We start from the raw sequence: 20612 nt of genomic DNA, 5'->3' as shown, positions 1-20612 counted from the left end.
GTTTGCAGTTTGAAGGCTCTAACTTATTTGCATCTTATCAAACCAGCTAAATCTGCAGGGGGTTGAATACTACTTGTAGGCACTGTATGTATGTGTGTGTATATATATATATATATATATATATATCAGTACAGACCAAACGTTTGGACACACCTTCTCATTTAAAAAAATTTCTGTATCTTCATGACTATGAAAATTGTACATTCACACTGAAGGCATCAAAACTATGAATTAACACATGTGGAATTATATACTTAACAAAAAAGTGTGAAACAACTGAAAATATGTCTTATATTCTAGGTTCTTCAAAGTAGCCACCTTTTGCTTTCATGACTGCTTTGCACTCTCTTGGAATTCTCTTGATGAGCTTCAAGAGGTAGTCACCGGAAATGGTCTTCCAACAATCTTGAAGGAGTTCCCAGAGATGCTTAGCACTTGTTGGCCCTTTTGCCTTCACTCTGCGGTCCAGCTCACCCCAAACCATCTCGATTGGGTTCAGGTCTGGTGACTGTGGAGGCTAGGTCATCTGGCGTAGCACCCCATCACTCTCCTTCTTGGTCAAATAGCCCTTACACAGCCTGGAGGTGTGTTTGGGGTCATTGTCCTGTTGAAAAATAAATGATTGTCCAACTAAATGCAAACCGGAAAGTGTAATAAGGTTATGAAGGGGGAGATTTATCAAACACTAAATTTCAGCCGCCTGTCTGGATCATCCTCCAATAAACCATGAATTAGACGTGGACGATAAGCTTTTTCACCCAATAGATTTCAGGATTCGCATGATAGAAGCTCGTGAAATTCCCAATTCCAAAGAGGCTCTTCTGGTGGACTTTTTTGGACTCTGAACAAATGTTTCAGCAACAAGTTATTATCTTCTGTACAGACTGTTTTGGGTCGACCAGTTTTTGGAGCATTAAGGATTGAGCCAGTGGCAATGAATTTGTCACGAATGCGGTAAATAGTTTGTCTCTTTGGGGCTTGAGTACCAAATGTTTCAACCCAATTTGCTCTAACGGTTTCAGCATTTTGACATCTCCAATACTCTGTTAAAATCCATTTTCTTTGATCAGTATTTAAATTATTTGCCATTATGTGTTATCTGAATTATCTGAAAAGAAAACAGATTTGGGGGAGATCTATCTGTGAAAACTAGATCTGTGAAACTGGCTCAGTTGCCCTTAGCAACCAAACAGATTCCACCTTTCATTTTCCAAAGAGTCTGTGAGGAATGAAAAGTGGAATCTGATTGGTTGCTAAGGGCAACTGAGCCAGCTTCACTTTACACCATGTTTGATAAATCTCCCCCTTCATAACCTTATTACACTTTCTGTCCACCTACTTTTGGACCACCCTGTATATAGCGATGAACATGTATAGTAAAGCAAGTCGGATTTCTAGAGCACAACAGTTAAAGAAATCATTGTACGGCAATTATCTTACAGCATCAATACACTGCTACAATGAACAAAGCGAAGAAATAACAGGATTTTCATTTTATTATAGAAAATAAGGTAAAATCGTTGTGTTGCTGACATAAGCCTTAATGTAGTCATATTGACATATTATTAAAGAAATTACTTAAAATAGAACTTGCAAAATTGGCATTTTATATATGTGGTGTATATGTATATATATATATATATATATATATATATATATATATATATATATATATATATATATATATATATATATATATATATATATATATATATATATATATACCACATATATAATCACACTTCCTTCTGCTAATGGTCCACTATGATACCCGTACACGCCACCTGAATACCCCTATTGGTTATAATCTGTTGCATCCGTTTTCCTGTATCCAGATATGTTGAAGTCAGCAGGAAATGACTGCGTAAAATATCTCAAAAGAGGTTCAGTCCAGCCCTAGGAGACGTGTTATACAAGTATATTTTGGGTAATTAGAGGCTTTGCATTATTGCAAATTTCAATAGGCCACAAATCAAATATTTTGGAGGAAAATTAGGTGAATTTGAATTTCAAACTTTCCGTTCATCTCTACTAAATGCCTTTGAGCTGCTTGTGATCGTCCTTCTTGGAACCAAAGAGAGAGATCAGTGACTTTGCCGTCATGCAGAAAGCCATTTGTAAAGAATTAATAGGTCAAGTGTAAGAAATACACCAAACGGACATAAAAAGATGGATTCCTGTATTTATCAGCAAAGTAATTGTGCATTTGGCTGTGTATGTGGCTCATGCTATTGAGTAGTCTATAACTGGCAGAGGTTGACAGGCAGCTTCCGCCAGGGTCTGCACAGGAGGCCTACCTAATATGCTGTCTGCCCTGAGGGCCTATGGGAGCGCAGCTGGATTATTATGTTAATGCAGGAGCCTCCTGCCCTCTCCCTATCCCAGCTGGGCTCCCTGTTGTTCAGCTCTGCTTTTTCCTGACAGTATAGTAATATGCTTCATGATTGAAAGGGCAAAAGGCCTCAAAAGAAGGAAAAGAGAAAAAACAGGTCTACAAAGAGATGTCAGTGAACCAGCGGAGAGATTTCTTCCTGTCAGCATCTTAGGAGCATGCATGTAAGTAGACCTTAGGTAGCATGAGTCTTGGACATCCCGGTTTTAGAATGTGAGGAGTTAAAATAATCATTTCCAAGGATAAGACACTTTACCTAAATAGGGAGGTGTAGTTGATGTATATGCGGCTCTACAATCAGCAGCATTTTCTTCTGGAAAATCTGTGTGTCACGTGGAGCTCACTTTCAGCTCCTAAGATCCAGAACTGCTGCTGGTCCTACATCAGTGCAGACCTGTGCTGCAGCAGAATGACGTGGCTCTGCTGTTCAGGAGCTTAGGAAAGCTGGATAGCCACTCCTATGACCCAGCGTTTCCAGAGACTAATGCAGACATCTTTAACATTTCGTAAGAAGAGGACAACACACAAACCCACCCTGTTATATTTGTAGGATGAACATTAAGACCCCAATTCATAATTTGATTTTTTATTTCTTTCTTTATTTATTTTTCTAAAGATATTTTTTTTGTCTTTTTTTTTTCCGGCTGGCTCATTTTACGCCAAGTTCTATAAAATGAGCACAGAATTAGCCCAAGTTAGCTCTTTTTTTTTTGCTCACTTTAGAGTTAAAACTTGCACCTCATAAAAAGGCTCAAAAGCAATAATGAATTGGACCCTCAATGTTGCACTCCTCTGTTTTAAGTTAGTCATAGTAATGTTCTGTATTGTGCAATTTGTAATGCAAAAAGTAGATGGAGGTCTGTTGGTTTAAAGGGAATCGGAGCATAATGTAGAGACATAGATCCTGATTCCAGCTGTGTCACTTATTGGGTTATTTGATGCAGTTTTGATAAAATCACTGTTTTATAAGCACTAGATTATCACTAGAGGACTAGTAAACCTGCTGCAACGTAGTCTTCTCTATTCATGAGCTCTGTATAACCCCGCCCACACCACTGGCAGCTGTGTACAATATGCATAGGCAGAAAGCTGCCAATCAGTGGTGTGGGCTGGGCTATGCACAGCTCAACATTAGAGAACTGATAGATCTGTAGCAGGCAAAAACCTGATGACAACAAATTCCCCTTAAAGGACATTACTTTTGTACAAGTATTGATCTACTTCTTAGTACAGCTTTCAATCTTATTTCACTACTGCTTTGATAAAAACATATCACTTAACCTGATAGTTAACATTTTATAAAAGATATCTAGAAGATGCCGGTGCACCCACTGGATGGGAGAACGTGGCCTCATTTAAAGGTTTGCACAGTACCCTTATTACAATACTGAGTTGCTCAATGAATAGGACCCAGGTTGTAGAACTCATTGTCATGTTCCTCAAATCATTCATAATCACATTTTTGCATTATCCTGCTGAAAAGAGGCCACTGCCATTAGGGAATAACCGTGCAATGAAGAAGTCTTCAGTAATTTTGTAGTGGGTAATACATGGTACATCCACATCCAGGACCCAAGAATTCCTAGCGGAGCACCCCCTATATTGCCCTTTGCTGTTGCTTTCTTGTAGTGTATTCTGGTGATCCTTTGTAGACATTTTGGCTGTGAATAGACTCAGCGTTGGCACTATGAATGACTGATCTGCAGCTATGGTGCCCCACCATGTCCTATGTGTTTTGGCACCTTTTTATTATAGCCACCATTTGACTTTTGCTTCAGTGGCTTTAAACCCGATAGTCAAGCTTTCTCTCCCCATAGACATCAGTGAGCAGTGGGCACCCGTGAGTCCTATCAGGAGTTCACTGCTTGGCCCCTTTTTTGTACAACGTTTTTGCTGAGAACACCCCAACAAACCATGCTGATTTGGAGACGCTGTGGCCCAGTTGTTTAACCATTATACGTTTTCTTTAACCCTTGACAGGTTCCATTGTAACTTGGAAATCAGGTCACTATGTCTGTCGGCACTTTTAAAATGGTTGACTGTGACTTTTAATTTAAAGGCCTGATCTTAGAATGGGTCATCTGTATTAAATTAGCAAATATCTCACTATTGTCATCCTTTCCAAGGAGTTTTTAAAGGGTGCTGTGGCACAGCGTTAAACGTTTAGTAACGACTATGCCTTGTATTACATCTTCATTCGATTCACTTGAATTAGACAAAACTGCTGGGAATTTTCATACCTGCCTGATGAGCGTGTCTTGAGTTTAAGCTCCACTGACCTAATGTCTGTGTCCTATCCTTACCTTGATTTTTTTCCAACACAGATTTCAACCTCTATAATAAAAAGGCTGCCTGCTTACATGGAAATAAGAACAGCAAGCTCTTGAAGGGCGAGGAAGAACCCAGTTATCCCTAATAAAGTATATTTAAAGGGGTTGTACAAAAATATATATATTTTTTTGTATGGATTGATTAAAATAAAAGCAGGCATACTCCCTTTTTGGTGCCTTTGCAGACCCCGCACAGGCAACTCCAGAAGTCTTTGCCGGCTCTGGAAGCAGTGTCTGCCCTGCGCGAAAGGTACAGCACCGCTGCAGCCAATTAGAGGTGACGAGAAGAGCGCGTCATTGGGTGTTTCTCTGATCATGCTTTCTTCTTCTAATCACCTGACCGCTGCAGCTAATTACAGGCTGCAGCAATGCTGTGACTTCCGAACGGGACAGACACTGTTTCTGAACCCTGCTGAGACTTCCGGGGCTGTCTGTGCTGGAATATGAATATTACTTAAGTTTTTATTATTTTCCATCAATCTATGCAAAAAAATATATACTAATGTACGTTTCATATGTAAAACACTAAGTATATATGCTTTCACCAGCTGCATTGCTCTGTATGTGCATGCGGAGCAACGTGTCAGTCAAGGGGATGAGATTGAGGAGACTCATCTTGGATGATGAGTCTGAGGCTTTTCAAAGTATGTTTTTTTCCTGAAACATCATGGCGGTTCAGTGTAAAACACACAAGGATGCAATAATGCATGGTTCGGGCAGCATGAATCCCTTTTAATCTTTCAGCTTTCTATGTGAGCTGCTCCTGTCTTATTGGAAAAGCGCTTCTTCAAAGCTGGTTTCATATCTTTAATAAGTGTGTAATGATATTGATTATGACTATGTACTGTTTGTTTTGTAATTGTGTTAACATTCATGTGAAAACTAGAATCGAATCTTGCTCTTTCTGCACCTGTGTGCCGCAGCCATGCGTGTGTCATTGGCGCACATTAGCTTGTGTTTTATAGGCACTTTTGGGTTATGGCTACTTTTCTTTAACTATTAGCCCCATCCTTTGTGGAATGGTGTGCTGGATCCTTTTGTATGCATTTAAACAGTCTTTTTAAAAGCCCGGGTGTATTTCAGCCAGTCTAACTTGCAATATTCCATTCACCCTTAAGAATTGGAGAGAGCCATGGTCTGAACTTTATGTAAAAAGAGTGCACGCCGAAGATTTCTGTTATTAACTGTCATCATCTTCATAATATATGTCCAAATAACGGCAGCATAATAACTAAATTTCAGAATAATAGGCCCCTTATGAGAGGCAGAAGTCATTCAGGATAGTCATTGACAAATAGGCTGTAACATGCTCGTATTGTCCTGCTCACACTCTCTCCTCCGTGTCATTCCCATCCGTCAATGTCCCGGCTCCCTTCTTATTAAAGCACACTTCCTCAAAAGCAACTTCATTTCTGTAAAGAGGAGTGACAGCATATTCAATTTTGTGCCTGTAATCCCTTTAACTGTGTTTATTTTGGTGTTGATGTAGATGTATTAGAATAGCATAAAGCACATGTACGCAGTATTTTCTGGGAAGCACAAAGCTATAAAGATGTCCTCTGTTTCTAACCATCCTCATAGATTATTTAAAGAAAAAAGATATATATATATATATATATATATATATATATATATATATATATATATATATATATATATATATATATAATATTTTTTTTTTTGCTCAAAAAAATAAAGGGGACACTCAAATAACACATGCTACATCTGAATGAATGAAATATTCTCATTGAATACTTTGTTCTGTATAAGGTTGAATGTGCTGACAACAAAATCACACAAAAATTATCAATGGAAATCATATTTATTAAGCAATGGAGGCCTGGATTTGGAGTCGCCCCCAAAATTAAAGTGGAAAAACACACTACAGGCTGATCCAACTTTGATGTAATGTCCTTAAAACAAGTCAAAATGAGGCTCAGTATTGTGTGTAGCCTCCACGTCCCTGTATGACCTCCCTACAACGCCTGGGCATGCTCCTGATGAGGTTGCGTATGGTCATCTGTGGGATCTCCTCCCAGACCTGGACTAAAGCATCCAGCCAACTCCTGGACAGTCTGTGGTGCAACGTGATGTTGGTGGATGGAGCGAGACATGATGTCCCAGATGTGCTCAATCGGATTCAGGTCTGGGGAACGGGCGGGCCAGCCCATAGCTTCAATGCCTTCATCTTGCAGGAACTGCTGACACACTCCAGCCACATGAGGTCTGGCATTGTCCTGCATTAGGAGGAACCCAGGGCCAACCGCACCAGCAAATGGTCTCACAAGGGGCCTGAGGATCTCATCTCGGTATCTAATGGCAGTCAGGCTACCCCTGGCGAGCACATGGAGGGCTGTGCTGCCCTCCAAAAAAATGCCACCCCACACCATTACTGACCCACTGCCAAACCGGTCATGCTGAAGGATGTTGCAGGCAGCAGATCGCTCTCCACGGCGTCTCCAGACTCTGTCACGTCTGTCACATGTGCTCAGTGTGAACCTGCTTTCATCTGTGAAGAGCACAGGGCACCAGTGGCGACTTTGCCAATCCTGGTGTTCTGTGGCAAATGGCAAGCTTCCTGCACGATGTTGGGCTGTGAGCACAACCCCCATCTGTGGACGCCGGGCCCTCATACCACCCTCATGGAGTCGGTTTACAACCATTTGTTCAGGCACATGCACATTTGTGGCCTGCTGGAGGTCATTTTGCAGGGCTCTGGCAGTGCTCCTCCTGTTCCTCCTTGCACAAAGGCGGAGGTATCGGTCCTGCTGCTGGGTTGTTGCCCTCCAACGGCCCCCTCCACCTCTCCTGGTAGCGCCTCCAGCCTCTGGACACTGTGCTCACAGACATGGCAAACCTTCATGCCACAGGTCGCATTGATGTGCCATCCTGGATGAGCTGCACTACCTGAGCAACTTCTGTGGCTTGTAGAGTCAGTCTCATGCTACCACGAGTGTGAAAGCAGAACCAACATTCAAAAGTGACCAAAACATCAGCCAGAAAGCATTGGTACTGAGATGTGGTTTGGTACTTGCAGAACCACTCCTTTATTGAATGTGTCTTGATAATTGCCAATAATCTCCATCTATTGTCTATTCCATTTCCACAACAGCATGTGAAATTGATTGTAAATCAGTGTTGCTTACTGTAATATGTATATAATTAGTACAGACCAAAAGTTTGGACACATCTTCTCATTTAAAGATTTTTCTGTATTTTCATGACTATGAAAATTGTACATTCACACTGAAGGCATCAAAACTATGAATTAGCACATGTGGAATTATATACTTAACAAAAAAGTGTGAAAATATCTGAAAATATGTCTTATATTCTAGGTTCTTCAAAGTAGACACCTTTTGCTTTGATGACTGCTTTGCACACTCTTGGCATTCTCTTGATTAGCTTCAAGAGGTAGTCACCGGACATGGTCTTCCAACAATCTTGAAGGAGTTCCCAGAGATGCTTAGCACTTGTTGGCCCTTTTGCCTTCACTCTGCGGTCCAGCTCACCCCAAATCAACTCGATTGGGTTCAGGTCTGGTGACTGTGGAGGCCAGGTCATCTGGCGTAGCACCCCATCACTCTCCCTCTTGGTCAAATAGCCCTTACACAGCCTGGAGGTGTGTTTGGGGTCATTGTCCTGTTGAAAAATAAATGATGGTCCAACTAAATGCAAACCGGATGGAATAGCATGCCGCTGCAAGATACTGTGGTAGCCATGCTGGTTCAGTATGCCTTCAATTTTGAATAAATCCCCAACAGTGTCACCAGCAAAGCACCCCCACACAATCCATGCTTCATGGTGGGAACCAGGCATGTAGAGTCCATTCGTTCACTTTTTCTGCGTCGCACAAAGACACGGTGGCTGGAACCAAAGATCTCAAATTTGGACTCATCAGACCAAAGCACAGATTTCCACTGGTCTAATGTCCATTCCTTGTGTTCTTTAGCCTAAACAAGTCTCTTCTGCTTGTTGCCTGTCCTTAGCAGTGGTTTCCTAGCAGCTATTTTACCATGAAGGCCTGCTGCACAAAGTCTCCTCTTAACAGTTGTTGTAGAGATGTGTCTGCTGCTAGAACTCTGTGTGGCATTGACCTGGTCTCTAATCTGAGCTGCTGTTAACCTGCGATTTCTGAGGCTGGTGACTCGGATAAACTTATCCTCAGAAGCAGAGGTGACTCTTGGTCTTCCTTTCCTGGGGCGGTTTCTCATGTGAGCCAGTTTCTTTGTAGCGCTTGATAGTTTTTGCAACTGCACTTGGGGATGCATTCAAAGTTTTCCCAATTTTTCGGACTGACTGACCTTCATTTCTTAAAGTAATGATGGCCACTTGTTTAGCTTTACTTAGCTGCTTTTTTCTTGCCATAATACAAATTCTAACAGTCTATTCAGTAGGACTATCAGCTGTGTATCCACCAGACTTCTGCACAACACAACTGATGGTCCCAACCCCATTTATAAGGCAAGAAATCCCACTTATTAAACCTGACAGGGCACACCTGTGAAGTGAAAACCATTTCCGGTGACTACCTCTTGAAGCTCATCAAGAGAATGCCAAGAGTGTGCAAAGCAGTCATCAAAGCAAAAGGTGGCTACTTTGAAGAACCTAGAATATAAGACATATTTTCAGTTGTTTCACACTTTTTTGTTAAGCATATAATTCCACATTCATAGTTTTGATGCCTTCAGTGTGAATGTACAATTTTCATAGTCATGAAAATACAGAAAAATCTTTAAATGAGGTGTGTCCAAACTTTTGGTCTGTACTGGGTGTGTGTGTATATATAATATAATTGTATAACATTTTCCTGTGCAATGGCATAGCGCTACTAATGCAGTCATCTTGGAAGCAGGAGGAATGCTCCTGATCTGAGCGGAGGAGGCAAAAGAAAGTGTACCAGGCAGGCTGACTATATACGAGATACAGTGCCTACAAGTAGTATTCAACCCCCTGCAGATTTAGCTGGTTTGATAAGATGCAAATAAGTTAGAGCCTTCAAACTGCAAACGAGAGTAGGTTTTATGAACAGAAGCATAAATCTTACAAACCAAAAAGTTATGTTGCTCAGTTGAATTTTATTAAATTTTAAACATAAAAGTGTGGGTCAATTATTATACAACCCCTATGTTTAATATTTTGTGGAATAACCCTTGTTTGCAATTACAGCTAATAATCGTCTTTTATAAGACCTGATCAGGCCGGCACAGGTCTGTGGAGTTATCTTGGCCCACTCCTCCATGAAGATCTTCTCCAAGTTATCTAGGTTCTTTGGGTGTCTCATGTGGACTTTATTCTTGAGCTCCTTCCACAAGTTTTCAATTGGGTTAAGGTCAGGAGACTGACTAGGCCACTCCAACACCTTGACTTTTTCCCTCTTGAACCAGGCCTTGGTTTTCTTGGCTGTGTGCTTTGGGTCGCTGTCTTGTTGGAAGATGAAATTACGACCCATCTTAAGATCCTTGATGGAGGAGCGGAGGTTCTTGGCCAAAATCTCCAGGTAGGCCGTGCTATCCATCTTCCCATGGATGCGGACCAGATGGCCAGGCCCCTTGGCAGAGAAACAGCCCCACAGCATGATGCTGCCACCACCATGCTTGACTGTAGGGATGGTATTCTTGGGGTCGTATGCAGTGCCATCCAGTCTCCAAACGTCACGTGTGTGGTTGGCACCAAAGATCTCGATCTTGGTCTCATCAGACCATAGAACCTTGAACCAGTCTGTCTCAGAGTCCTCCAAGTGATCACGAGCAAACTGTAGACGAGCCTTGACATGACGCTTTGAAAGTAAAGGTACCTTACGGGCTCGTCTGGAACGGAGACCATTGCGGTGGAGTACGTTACTTATGGTATTGACTGAAACCAATGTCCCCACTGCCATGAGATCTTTCCGGAGCTCCTTCCTTGTTGTCCTTGGGTTAGCCTTGACTCTTCGGACAAGCCTGGCCTCGGCACGGGAGGACACTTTCAAAGGCTGTCCTGGCCGTGGAAGGCTAACAGTAGTTCCATAAGCCTTCCACTTACGGATGATGCTCCCAACAGTGGAGACAGGTAGGCCCAACTCCTTGGAAAGGGTTTTGTACCCCTTGCCAGCCTTGTGACCCTCCACGATCTTGTCTCTGATGGCCTTGGAATGCTCCTTTGTCTTTCCCATGTTGACCATGTCTGAGTGCTGTTCACAAGTTTGGGGAGGGTCTTAAATAGTCAGAAAAGGCTGGCAAAAGAGATCTTTAATCCACACATGTGAAGCTCATTATTCTTGGTGCCTGAACTACTTCTTAATACTTTTGGGGGACCAAACAGAATTCTTGTGGTTTGAGGGGTTGAATAATAAATGACACTCTGAATTAACTTTTAACGTTTTTAAAAAAAAAAAATAAAAAAATTTGCTGCAGTGCATTTCCCACTTCCAGGCTGATCTACAGTACAAATGTCACAATGCCAAGTTAATTCCGCATGTGTCAACCAGCTAAATCTGCAGGGGGTTGAATACTACTTATAGGCACTGTATGTATAGTAATTTTCCAATCCCATGGTGGATGGTTGCTTTAATATTTTCATCATATGCATTCAACTCTAAAACATGTATGCACTGTGAAAAGCACGTGTGTTGTGACCTCATATATGTGTGACATCATCAATCTTGAGACCTCCTCAGTGATCACATATTATCCAATGATGTTCACTACAACCATCAATCTATTTCAAAAGTTTAGGGTACGATCACTCTGGCATATGTTCTCTCATGCGAGAGAATTGGGCCAATTATGCTAATGACACTCGGCTCAAACTATGTCAGAGCTTGAGCCGAGTGTGATCAGATTCTCTCGCATGAGAGAATTGCAGCACAGGTGTGGAGAAGATGGAGAACGTAATTTCTCCATATTCTCCATGGTCTCTGTGCGCTTTCATCAGGCTGCACTTGGATGACATCCAAGTGCAGACTGATGTTTCACACGTACTCATAAATATCTGAGCCACTTAAATCATGCTGTTATTGTTTTCTCATGCCGAGCCAGTGTTGGTGTACCCTTTGATGTATAGCTAGATCAGTGTTTAGTTCATTGTCAAACACATTGCATTAAATCACAGACAGAGAAAGATGTACTACAATATCTACGCTGAGCCACAACATGGATGTGTGTGTAAAGTCGCATATAATACACATTAACTTGATGCTTAAAGGAGTGTTGTAATCTTCTGCGTTCAGGAGTGCACCGCTCCCCTGCCTCCGCCTTTGTGTTGCTGGGGGTGGTGTGATTTTGGAGTCCCCCAGAGACAGCTTTCCCCTGCTGCAGGACTTACCTGGCCAGCTTCACACTGGCGCTTGCAGGCTGTAAAGCAAAGAGCTTGGAAGCAGCACATGTCCCTTACCTAGGTAACCGGCCAGTCTGCAAGGTGGCTGGTAACCTAGGCAACGTGCTGTAAACTATAGACTGACAAATCTATCCATTCTTAGGAATGGAGAGTATTTTTAATAAAAGGTAAATTGCAAAGTTACTTGTCTATACACACACATTGCAATTTTAACCATTTAAGAAGTGAGACAACTTCTTTTAATCAGCCCATGTGACCACTTGAATACAGATTAAAGAGTGGTAATGTTCCCTTTCATGCAGAATTCCTCATTTGATGTTGCCCCCTTGTGGCATTTTTACAAATTACTGCTTTTTGTAAGACTAAGATTGAATATAGAGAATACAATCCCCTTTTCTTCTCTCTTTGTGTTCTGTGTATATTAAAACAGACATCAGTGAAGACTTAGTTCTGTTTGCATCTAGTGGCAGAAAACTAATGCAGACTATATCTGGAAATCTTCAATTTTGAGTGACAGTTTACATTATGACACAGTTTTGTACTCATTAAAGTTGTACTCCTTTTTTCATTACCTCCTGTAATTATTGCATCATTAGTGTATTATGGCTTTAATTAGTATATTCCCAATTCTGGGTATCCATGGTTACGACCACTAACCGCTAACAAACTGTCACTATGTGAGTGGTCGTAATCATGGATACCTAAGCTACTGCAATGCCCTGCACATGGAGTAAGCGACATAGTGAATCAGAAGAACTATACTACATTTCTAATTGGAGGTATTTGTTAATCTTATTATTATTACACCTACTACATATTGAGATAGGATCTTGGAGATGGGAATACCCCATTGAGCTAAAATATGAGTGTATTACAGCCATGTGAAAGGGACCTTACATAGTAAGGCAGAGTTGGAGGAGACCTCCAGGGTCATCATATTCAACCCTCTCCTCAATTTTTGGATTCACTAAACCATCTCAGAAGACAGATGTCTGTCCAGCCTCTGAAGACTTCCATTGAAGGAGAACTCACCACCTCTTGTGGCAGCCTGTTCCACTCATTGATCACCCTCACTGTCAAAAAGTTTTTTCTAATATCTTAGCTATGCATTTACATTTTAGATAGTTTTATGTACCATTTTTTCCTTAAAGGGAATCTGTCAGCAGATGTTTGCTTTTGTAATCTGATGGACATGAGGTAGGGGCTAAAACACTGAATTCAACAATGTGTCACTTATCAGGCTGTGTGCTGTTATAATACTTACAATGAAGGTTTTATTAGTAGGACATTATCATTGCTATGACTAGCTGCCCTGAGCCAAGACATCTGACTCCGCCCCTCCTCTGATGAGCAGCTCTCTCTCTTTAGCCAGTGTACAAAGAGCAGTGGTGTGGGCGGAGATCGCTTTCTCAGCTCTGCTGCATCTAAGAACTCTGTGTCACAACTGCTGCCCCCAGTAAACTAAGTGATACATTGTTGGAATCAGGGTCTCTGTTTCTACATTATGTCACTTTCAGATCCACTGGAAATGACTTTGGTATCACTGGCCGTCCTGCCCACATGCACCCGCTTGATGCGGTGTGGTAAATTATCGAACACACCTGTGATTCTAATGAACACTGGGGGCTATTTATACGGGTATTACTACCCATGTATTTATATTTATACTTATATTGATTTGTATATTTGAACTTTTTTCACCTGCATTGTCATGTTTTTTTCTTGTGTCTTCACCTTACAAATAGCTATGTTAACTATACTTTATTTGTAATTATTGGGGACTTTTTGCTCCATTTTTTCTTTTTGGGTTGTGGTCTATAGTGATGGGAGCTTCTCCTGTTAATTAGTCCTTACCCCTATGACGCCAGTAAATTTGTTGATAGGTAGCAAAAACCTGCTGACACATTCCCTTTAAGAATAATTTACATAAAACTACCTTTAAGGTAACTCCCATTAAAGAGCATGCCTTCAGAGAAGTGGTGTGCACAATATTCGTTTTTGTAAGCCTCTTGCGGAGTATATTGTGCCGCGGTGCGTGTTACCCGCTGCTCATATCTATGCACTGCAGTGTCCTGCTACTACTCCTGGGCTCCTGTTTCCAGTATGGGAGCGCCCCCTGTAGAATGTAATGTGATTTTACAGCACTGGCTCATCTACTGGATATTTGAGCCTAGGAGAATATTATATTTTAACTATTTAATTTCTTAATTGGATTAAAAACATTAATGCTCTGCCCACTACCCCAAAAAAGTCATTATTTTGCTTTGTGCTTAAACAGAGCTGGCAAAGGCTTGTCCTTAAATCTATGCACGATCATGAAAAAGAAATGTTTATCATTTTGCCTTGTGACAAAAGTCAGTTCCCAGTTACAAAACTTGGGATAAGAGTCTGTGGTTCTGGTATTAGTGGATGGGGTTGTTTCTTAGCAACATGCAGCTATTCTTTTAGTAGCAGATGAAAATCTCCGAGCAGGCATTGTCAAAGGTTGTCAGGGCATGTTGATATTTCTCGTCCCGGTGCAGCAGAAGGGCCATTGACTGCCTAGGGCTACAGCTACACAGAGGTTTCTGAATTGTGATGCTGCACAATAAGAGATCAGAGTGACAATGTAATCCATAGAAGGCAGTGCGGTCACAGCTCCAACTTACTGCTGTGATCACAACATTCTCCTTGGGTATTATTCCAAAAACACTATGGAACTGGAAAGAACCAGAAGGATAACGGTAACAGGTAGACATTCCTGTTCTTTACATTGATTTCATTGTTACGTTCTGTATGTCGTGATTGCGTTGTGGGAAATACTGGATAGCAAGTGATGTCGCAGTGGCCATATTGATGATTGAAGAGTTATTCCCATCTTCATAGAAAGCAAAATAAGCTAAATCCCCTTTTATCACAGTGATGACTTGTGATGTGATGTTATTACATATACAATACATAAGTAGGCATCCTATGGTCAATTGAAGGACACTAGGGCTGGACGTTTAAAGGGGTATTCTCACGTGTGGAAGTTATTTCCTACCCATTGGATACTGCATAACTTCTTACTTACTGGAGGTCTGGCCATGGGAACGTCTGCTGCTCCAGAGACCAGGGCTCTGTGTGAAAAGAGCGATGGTTGATCATGCGCACATCTGCTCCGTTAATTTTTATTGGGACCACCAGAGATATCTGAGTGCTACGCTCAGTTGTCCTTCAACACTCCCATATGAATGAATGTGAATATGGATTAATATAAATAAATCCCTAACGTATGTACTTTAAAAGTTTTTCTTAAAAGTAAATCTAGGGGTGGAATAAAAAAGGTCTGGTTACGACAACCTTAAATTGAAAACGTTTTGAACTCCAGAATGCGGAGAATCAAAAACATGAAAACCACTTTTGATCTAGGAGACATTGCTGTAATTCAAGAATTTGTGCTAGTGTTGTGTGACTTGTTCTTATGGCTTTCAATTCAGTGTTGTGTAGTTAGACGTCTGCCTATTTGAACAAGGCCTTCATGTTGTTCCACTGACAATGTCCAGTAGATGTAGGCTAGTACTAAACCCCTAGAATAAATTCTGAGATGTAGCTGTAGAGAAGTGTCCCTTCATTTGATCACCCCTAGAAAACGTGTTGGCTAAAACTATTTTTTGTTTTTATTGTGATCTGTTGGACGGGCTGTCTTGTTTGTTTTGTTTTTTTTTTTCCCCCAGCATTAGTCGATAAGCTATGTTCTAGAGGTAGATCAGTGTTTTATGATTTGCATGTGTTAGCCCCTCGTTAATTTTAATTCATGAATCCACAAATCTTCAATTAATTACAAGTATTATTCTTATAATTTAGATATTGTGTGTTTCAGGATTTCTGGCTGCAGATAGGAGAGCTGTAGTTTGTTAGAAGAGTTGTGCATATTTGGAGGTAGTAGCTTGCTTGCATGTGGTTCTTCTAATGAAGCAATTCTCTGATTCCTGACCTACGGTTAGCAAACACCACAATCTCCATGTATACACATGCTGATTTATTTATTTTTATTTATCCTAAAAATGAGATTACAAATGATTTAATGTTAACATTTCAGCCATTATTTTGATGTAGTTCATCATGATAGTTATACAGATTGTCATTTATTGTGTCATTCCACTGTGTATGATAAAAGAAAAGCCAAAGAGCCCCTGATTGGCATTTATGTACAGATTCTTTAAGGGATGTACAAAAATTTGTTTTTCCCCAAAGTAAATGGGTATTGCCATGTCTTATTTTGCAGTTTAGGATGATTTACTTAAAGGGGTATAGTAGTAGTAGTAGCAGCAGCAGCAGCAGTAGTAGTAGTAGTTTTGCTATGTCTCTTTCCTCATGTGCAGGGCATTGCAGGACCTGGGGTATCCATGGTTACGACCACTGATATAGTGACAGCTAGTTGCTAGTGGTCGTATCCATGGATACCTAAGGTCCTGCAGTGCCTGCACATGAGGAAAGAGACATGGCGAATCAGAAAACTATACATTTATAATTGGAGGTATTTGCTAATATTATTATTACACCTACTACATATTGGGATAGAATTTTCGAGATGGGAATACCCCTTTAAATATCAGACGCAGTCCATGGATAAGAGTGTCGTTTCTTCTGGGGGCAAAAGCAAGCCTTCATTTCTAGTCCTAGGCTACCTCTTTAAAGAAGCACTCCTCCCATCAAAGTTTTTAACCTCTTGATATATTGCAGTCATCATATTATACAGCACTGTGTACTTACAATTGCTCATTTTGCCTTTCTACCCAGCTAATTCTTCTCTTTTCTCTGATCTATGTAGAAAGAGGAAGTCTCTTGTCCCTGCATTTATTATTCCCCTCTTCAACTCCTGACCCAGCTGCTCCACTCCTCCCCCTGCCAGGGACTTTTGCAGTGACTTATGACTCATGCAGGGAATATTGACCCCATATTTTTGCATAGAGCTTAGAAGGATTCAGCTAGTCAGTTTTTAATCACGTGATGTCATAGACCTAATGGAAAAGAGAAGAATTATAATATACAGTGCTGTATAATATGATGATTGCAATATATTAAGAGGATAAAAATGTTGATGGGAGGAGGAGTGCTTCTTTAAAGATTCATTAAATCCTGCATAATATTAATGTACCAAAACCTGTACTTGTGTGCCTTTGCTGTTAATTTATGAATCTGGACTTCTTGGTCAGGTACATGTGTTCATATGTAAAATCCTGAATAATTAATAACATTCCTATTATTATCACCATATTCTTAATCACTTCTTCTGTTATGTCCATTTCATTGATTTTTCAAAGATGACTCAATGGCGAAATAAAAATATTGGAAAATCACTTTTGTTTGCATATCTCTCAAAATATTTAATATAAATTAAACACTAACCTATGTACCAAAAAAGGGTATGGAAAGTTTGTAAAACTAGTGACAAAAAAATAACCTAAAACCTAATGTAAAATCATGATTAATGACATTTCCTTGTTTATCACCAAAATCGTAACAACTTTTCTATCATTTGTATTTGCAATATTTTTATATATAAATGTGTATTAATCGGCATTGCTGTTTATTTTCCTACAGGCTGCCGCTATATTTAATTCTGCATTTGGGAGTTTCTTGGTAAGTACATGTCAGATTTTACATACTGATCCATAACGTCATGTCTTTTGTGTATTGGGAAACCACAATATAGAGCAGAAAGTGAGGAGGGAGGTGATGGGCTCCCAGCTGCGCTTCAGCCTTCCCCACATGCGATCACTGCCCTTTTTGTAATAAAAATCCTTTGCTGCTGTTAACTATTATAATGAAGACGTATGTCAATATAGTGATTTATTTTCTTATTGTCTGTAATGAGCTGTATTGGATATCCATTATACAGCTACAAATGGTGCAAGTATAGTGGAGACCAAAGCACACGGCACATGATTAAGGATCTTCCATCTCCGCTGAAGTCTCTCTTGAGGATTCGTATACTCATTGTGTGGCACATAAATTGATTATTGCTTAAAGGGAGGAACTAGGCCCTGTGGCTGGTGGGATAATATGTATGTATGCTAATTACTGCCCACTAGTACTTGTAATTGTAAATGATCTTTCTCCAGAGTTGTGGAATACTGAAAGTAATAATGTCTAGAAAAGATAAACCTCACCGACCTGATCAGAGAGGATTGGTGGCTCCTTGTGTAGGTGTCCTGTAAGAATACGCCTGCACATACATGTCATATCTATAGGTTTGTGGGTCAGCAGATCGTTTCTTTGTTTGCACCTTTTTTTTTTTATAGGAAAGTTTTCCAGTGGTTCAGTGGACAACCACTTTAGAATAAGAATTTGTGAAAGCAAATGCTTTCATGACACACAAAATATGAAATTTAGTCTTATTTTTTTACAACTACATCTCAAGTAATGAAGGCAGTCGAAAAGAAGTGTCCACCATGTTACAGGCTGCTAGCAATTTGAAGTCTTGTATTTATACAGCCCATAAGTGACGTATTTGTGCATGGGTAGCACTCTACTAGTAACCCTTCTTTCATTTACATGGAAAGGAAAGCAACAGTTGACATTAATGAGCAGACTTTACCTTTCTGTGCACATTCCGGAGGTTCTTGGAAAGACGTTGGAAGCATCTCCTCCCTAAACATACTCTCAAGAATGAAGCTACCTTGTGTTATTTTCCGGTCTGCACTGACTGGCAGGACACTAGGGAAGAAGCTAAACAGAACAAATTCTTTTTAGGTTTTATTTACACATCCGTGTGTCGCTGTCTGAGTATGGACAGCGATGCACAGATGGGTCGTGGGTCTCCTGACCTGAACACAACATCATTCTCTATGCATGTAGAAGTCGGTTAAGTTTGGGTCAGGAGATCAGCAGCTAGTCCGTACATGGATGTGTGAATGTAGCCTTATTCAAACCCTATACAGCATTAGTCCTTCAAAATGGCCATTCCATATTTGTGATTGATAATAAAAGTATTGCAGTTTAATGAAGCCTGTCTAACCTATAAGTCTCAGATGGCGCTAAGTATGAGACCTGTAAAAATATTTAAAGATACCTGATTGTACTGTTCACAGATCAACATTAATTAGTAAGTAAAGTTGGATTCTTCTGTTGTAAGTGCACCAAAAAAGTCCCTAAGTCACAAGTGCTCTTGGCTGTCTGCCGTGAGAGCTGCACAAAACTGCTACTGCTGCCACTCAATATTAGAGGGTAGGGGTTATGGAGCCCTTATGATTATGATTAAGAACTAATAGCACTTAAGCCTTAGTGGTCATCTTTGGAGCACTTCAGCCTTAGAGGCCATCTACGGTGCACTTCAGCCTTTAGTGGCCATCTGTGGATCACTTTGGCCTTAGTGGCCAGGCCATCTGTGGAGCACTTTGGCCTTAGTGGCTGGGCCATCTGTGGAGCACTTTGGCCTTAGTGGCTGGGCCATCTGTGGAGCACTTTGGCCTTAGTGGCTGGGCCATCTGTGGAGCACTTTGGCCTTAGTGGCTGGGCCATCTGTGGAGCACTTTGGCCTTAGTGGCTGGGCCATCTGTGGAGCACTTTGGCCTTAGTGGCTGGGCCATCTGTGGAGCACTTTGGCCTTAGTGGCTGGGCCATCTGTGGAGCACTTTGGCCTTAGTGGCTGGGCCATCTGTGGAGCACTTTGGCCTTAGTGGCCGGGCCATCTGTGGAGCACTTTGGCCTTAGTGACTGGGTCATCTGTGGAGCACTTTGGCTTTAGTGGCCGGGCCATCTGTGGAGCACTTTGGCTTTAGTGGCCGGGTCATCTGTGGAGCACTTTGGCCTTAGTGGCCAGGCCATCTGTGGAGCACTTTGGCCTTAGTGACTGGGTCATCTGTGGAACACTTTGGCCTTAGTGGCCAGGCCATCTGTGGAGCACTTTGGCTTTAGTGGCCGGGCCATCTGTGGAGCACTTTGGCCTTAGTGGCCGGGCCATCTGTGGAGCACTTTGGCCTTAGTGGCCGGGCCACCCGTGGAATACTTGTAGGAGTGGCATGTGCTGGGATCAAACTGGATTTTTTATTCCCTTAATGCTGCTGTTAAAACAGTAAAGTAAGGTATTTTTGAACAGCTCTACACCTTTCCTATCCATCGCTGGCAGTAGTTTTTATGGATCAAAACTGTTAACAAGGTACCTTTTTAAATAGTAAAAAAAATAAATAACCCACAGTAAATGTGAATTATCGGCTGATACATCGGGTGTGGCAGAACTCTCCATGATTAGATTACTTATTCCTTTTTTTTATAAAATGTTATAACCTGTTAAAAAGCATTATGGATCTTCCAGTCGTGATGAAAATGTAGACTTCGCACTCAATTAAACAAAGGATTTTTGCCAGTTGTATTTTTTTCCTTTAGATTATTATTCACAGATTGAGTTGTTTGGTCAGAATTGCGAGCAAAGTTTGTAACTTCCATCCATAGCAATACACATTGTTTACAGCTGTTCAGAAGGGATTTCACCTCCCGGATGAGAAGAGCAGAACCCTCTTCACCTGAGATGCAGTTGCACGTCTGTCCTGCACACACACTGCTCTTGTTTGCACTTCAAGATGATGTGACTGCGGAGTGTAAACAGGCCC

At 41.1% G+C, this 20612-nt stretch overlaps 1 protein-coding gene across 4 annotated transcripts in view; it reads left to right on the top strand.

The window, feature by feature from the left end:
• The window catches only part of SLC10A7 (solute carrier family 10 member 7), a 248028-nt gene that overhangs the window by 61109 nt on the left and 166307 nt on the right, over nucleotides 1-20612 (top strand). For all 4 annotated transcript variants that reach the window (XR_012247589.1, XM_073642504.1, XM_073642506.1 and 1 more), the window contains one exon: nucleotides 17605-17643. Coding sequence is in view for 3 of the 4 variants with exons in the window: in XM_073642504.1 (XP_073498605.1) it covers nucleotides 17605-17643 (39 nt within the window). In the remaining variant the exon portion in view is untranslated. The remainder of the gene's footprint in view (nucleotides 1-17604; nucleotides 17644-20612) is intronic.

This window comes from Phyllobates terribilis, unplaced genomic scaffold (assembly GCF_046119375.1).
Source record: "Phyllobates terribilis strain yellow unplaced genomic scaffold, ASM4611937v1 Scaffold_1__5_contigs__length_1240528914, whole genome shotgun sequence".
Taxonomy (NCBI): domain Eukaryota; kingdom Metazoa; phylum Chordata; class Amphibia; order Anura; family Dendrobatidae; genus Phyllobates; species Phyllobates terribilis.
Note: the sequence above shows the minus strand (reverse complement) of the source record. Positions and strands in the feature narration are given on the sequence as shown.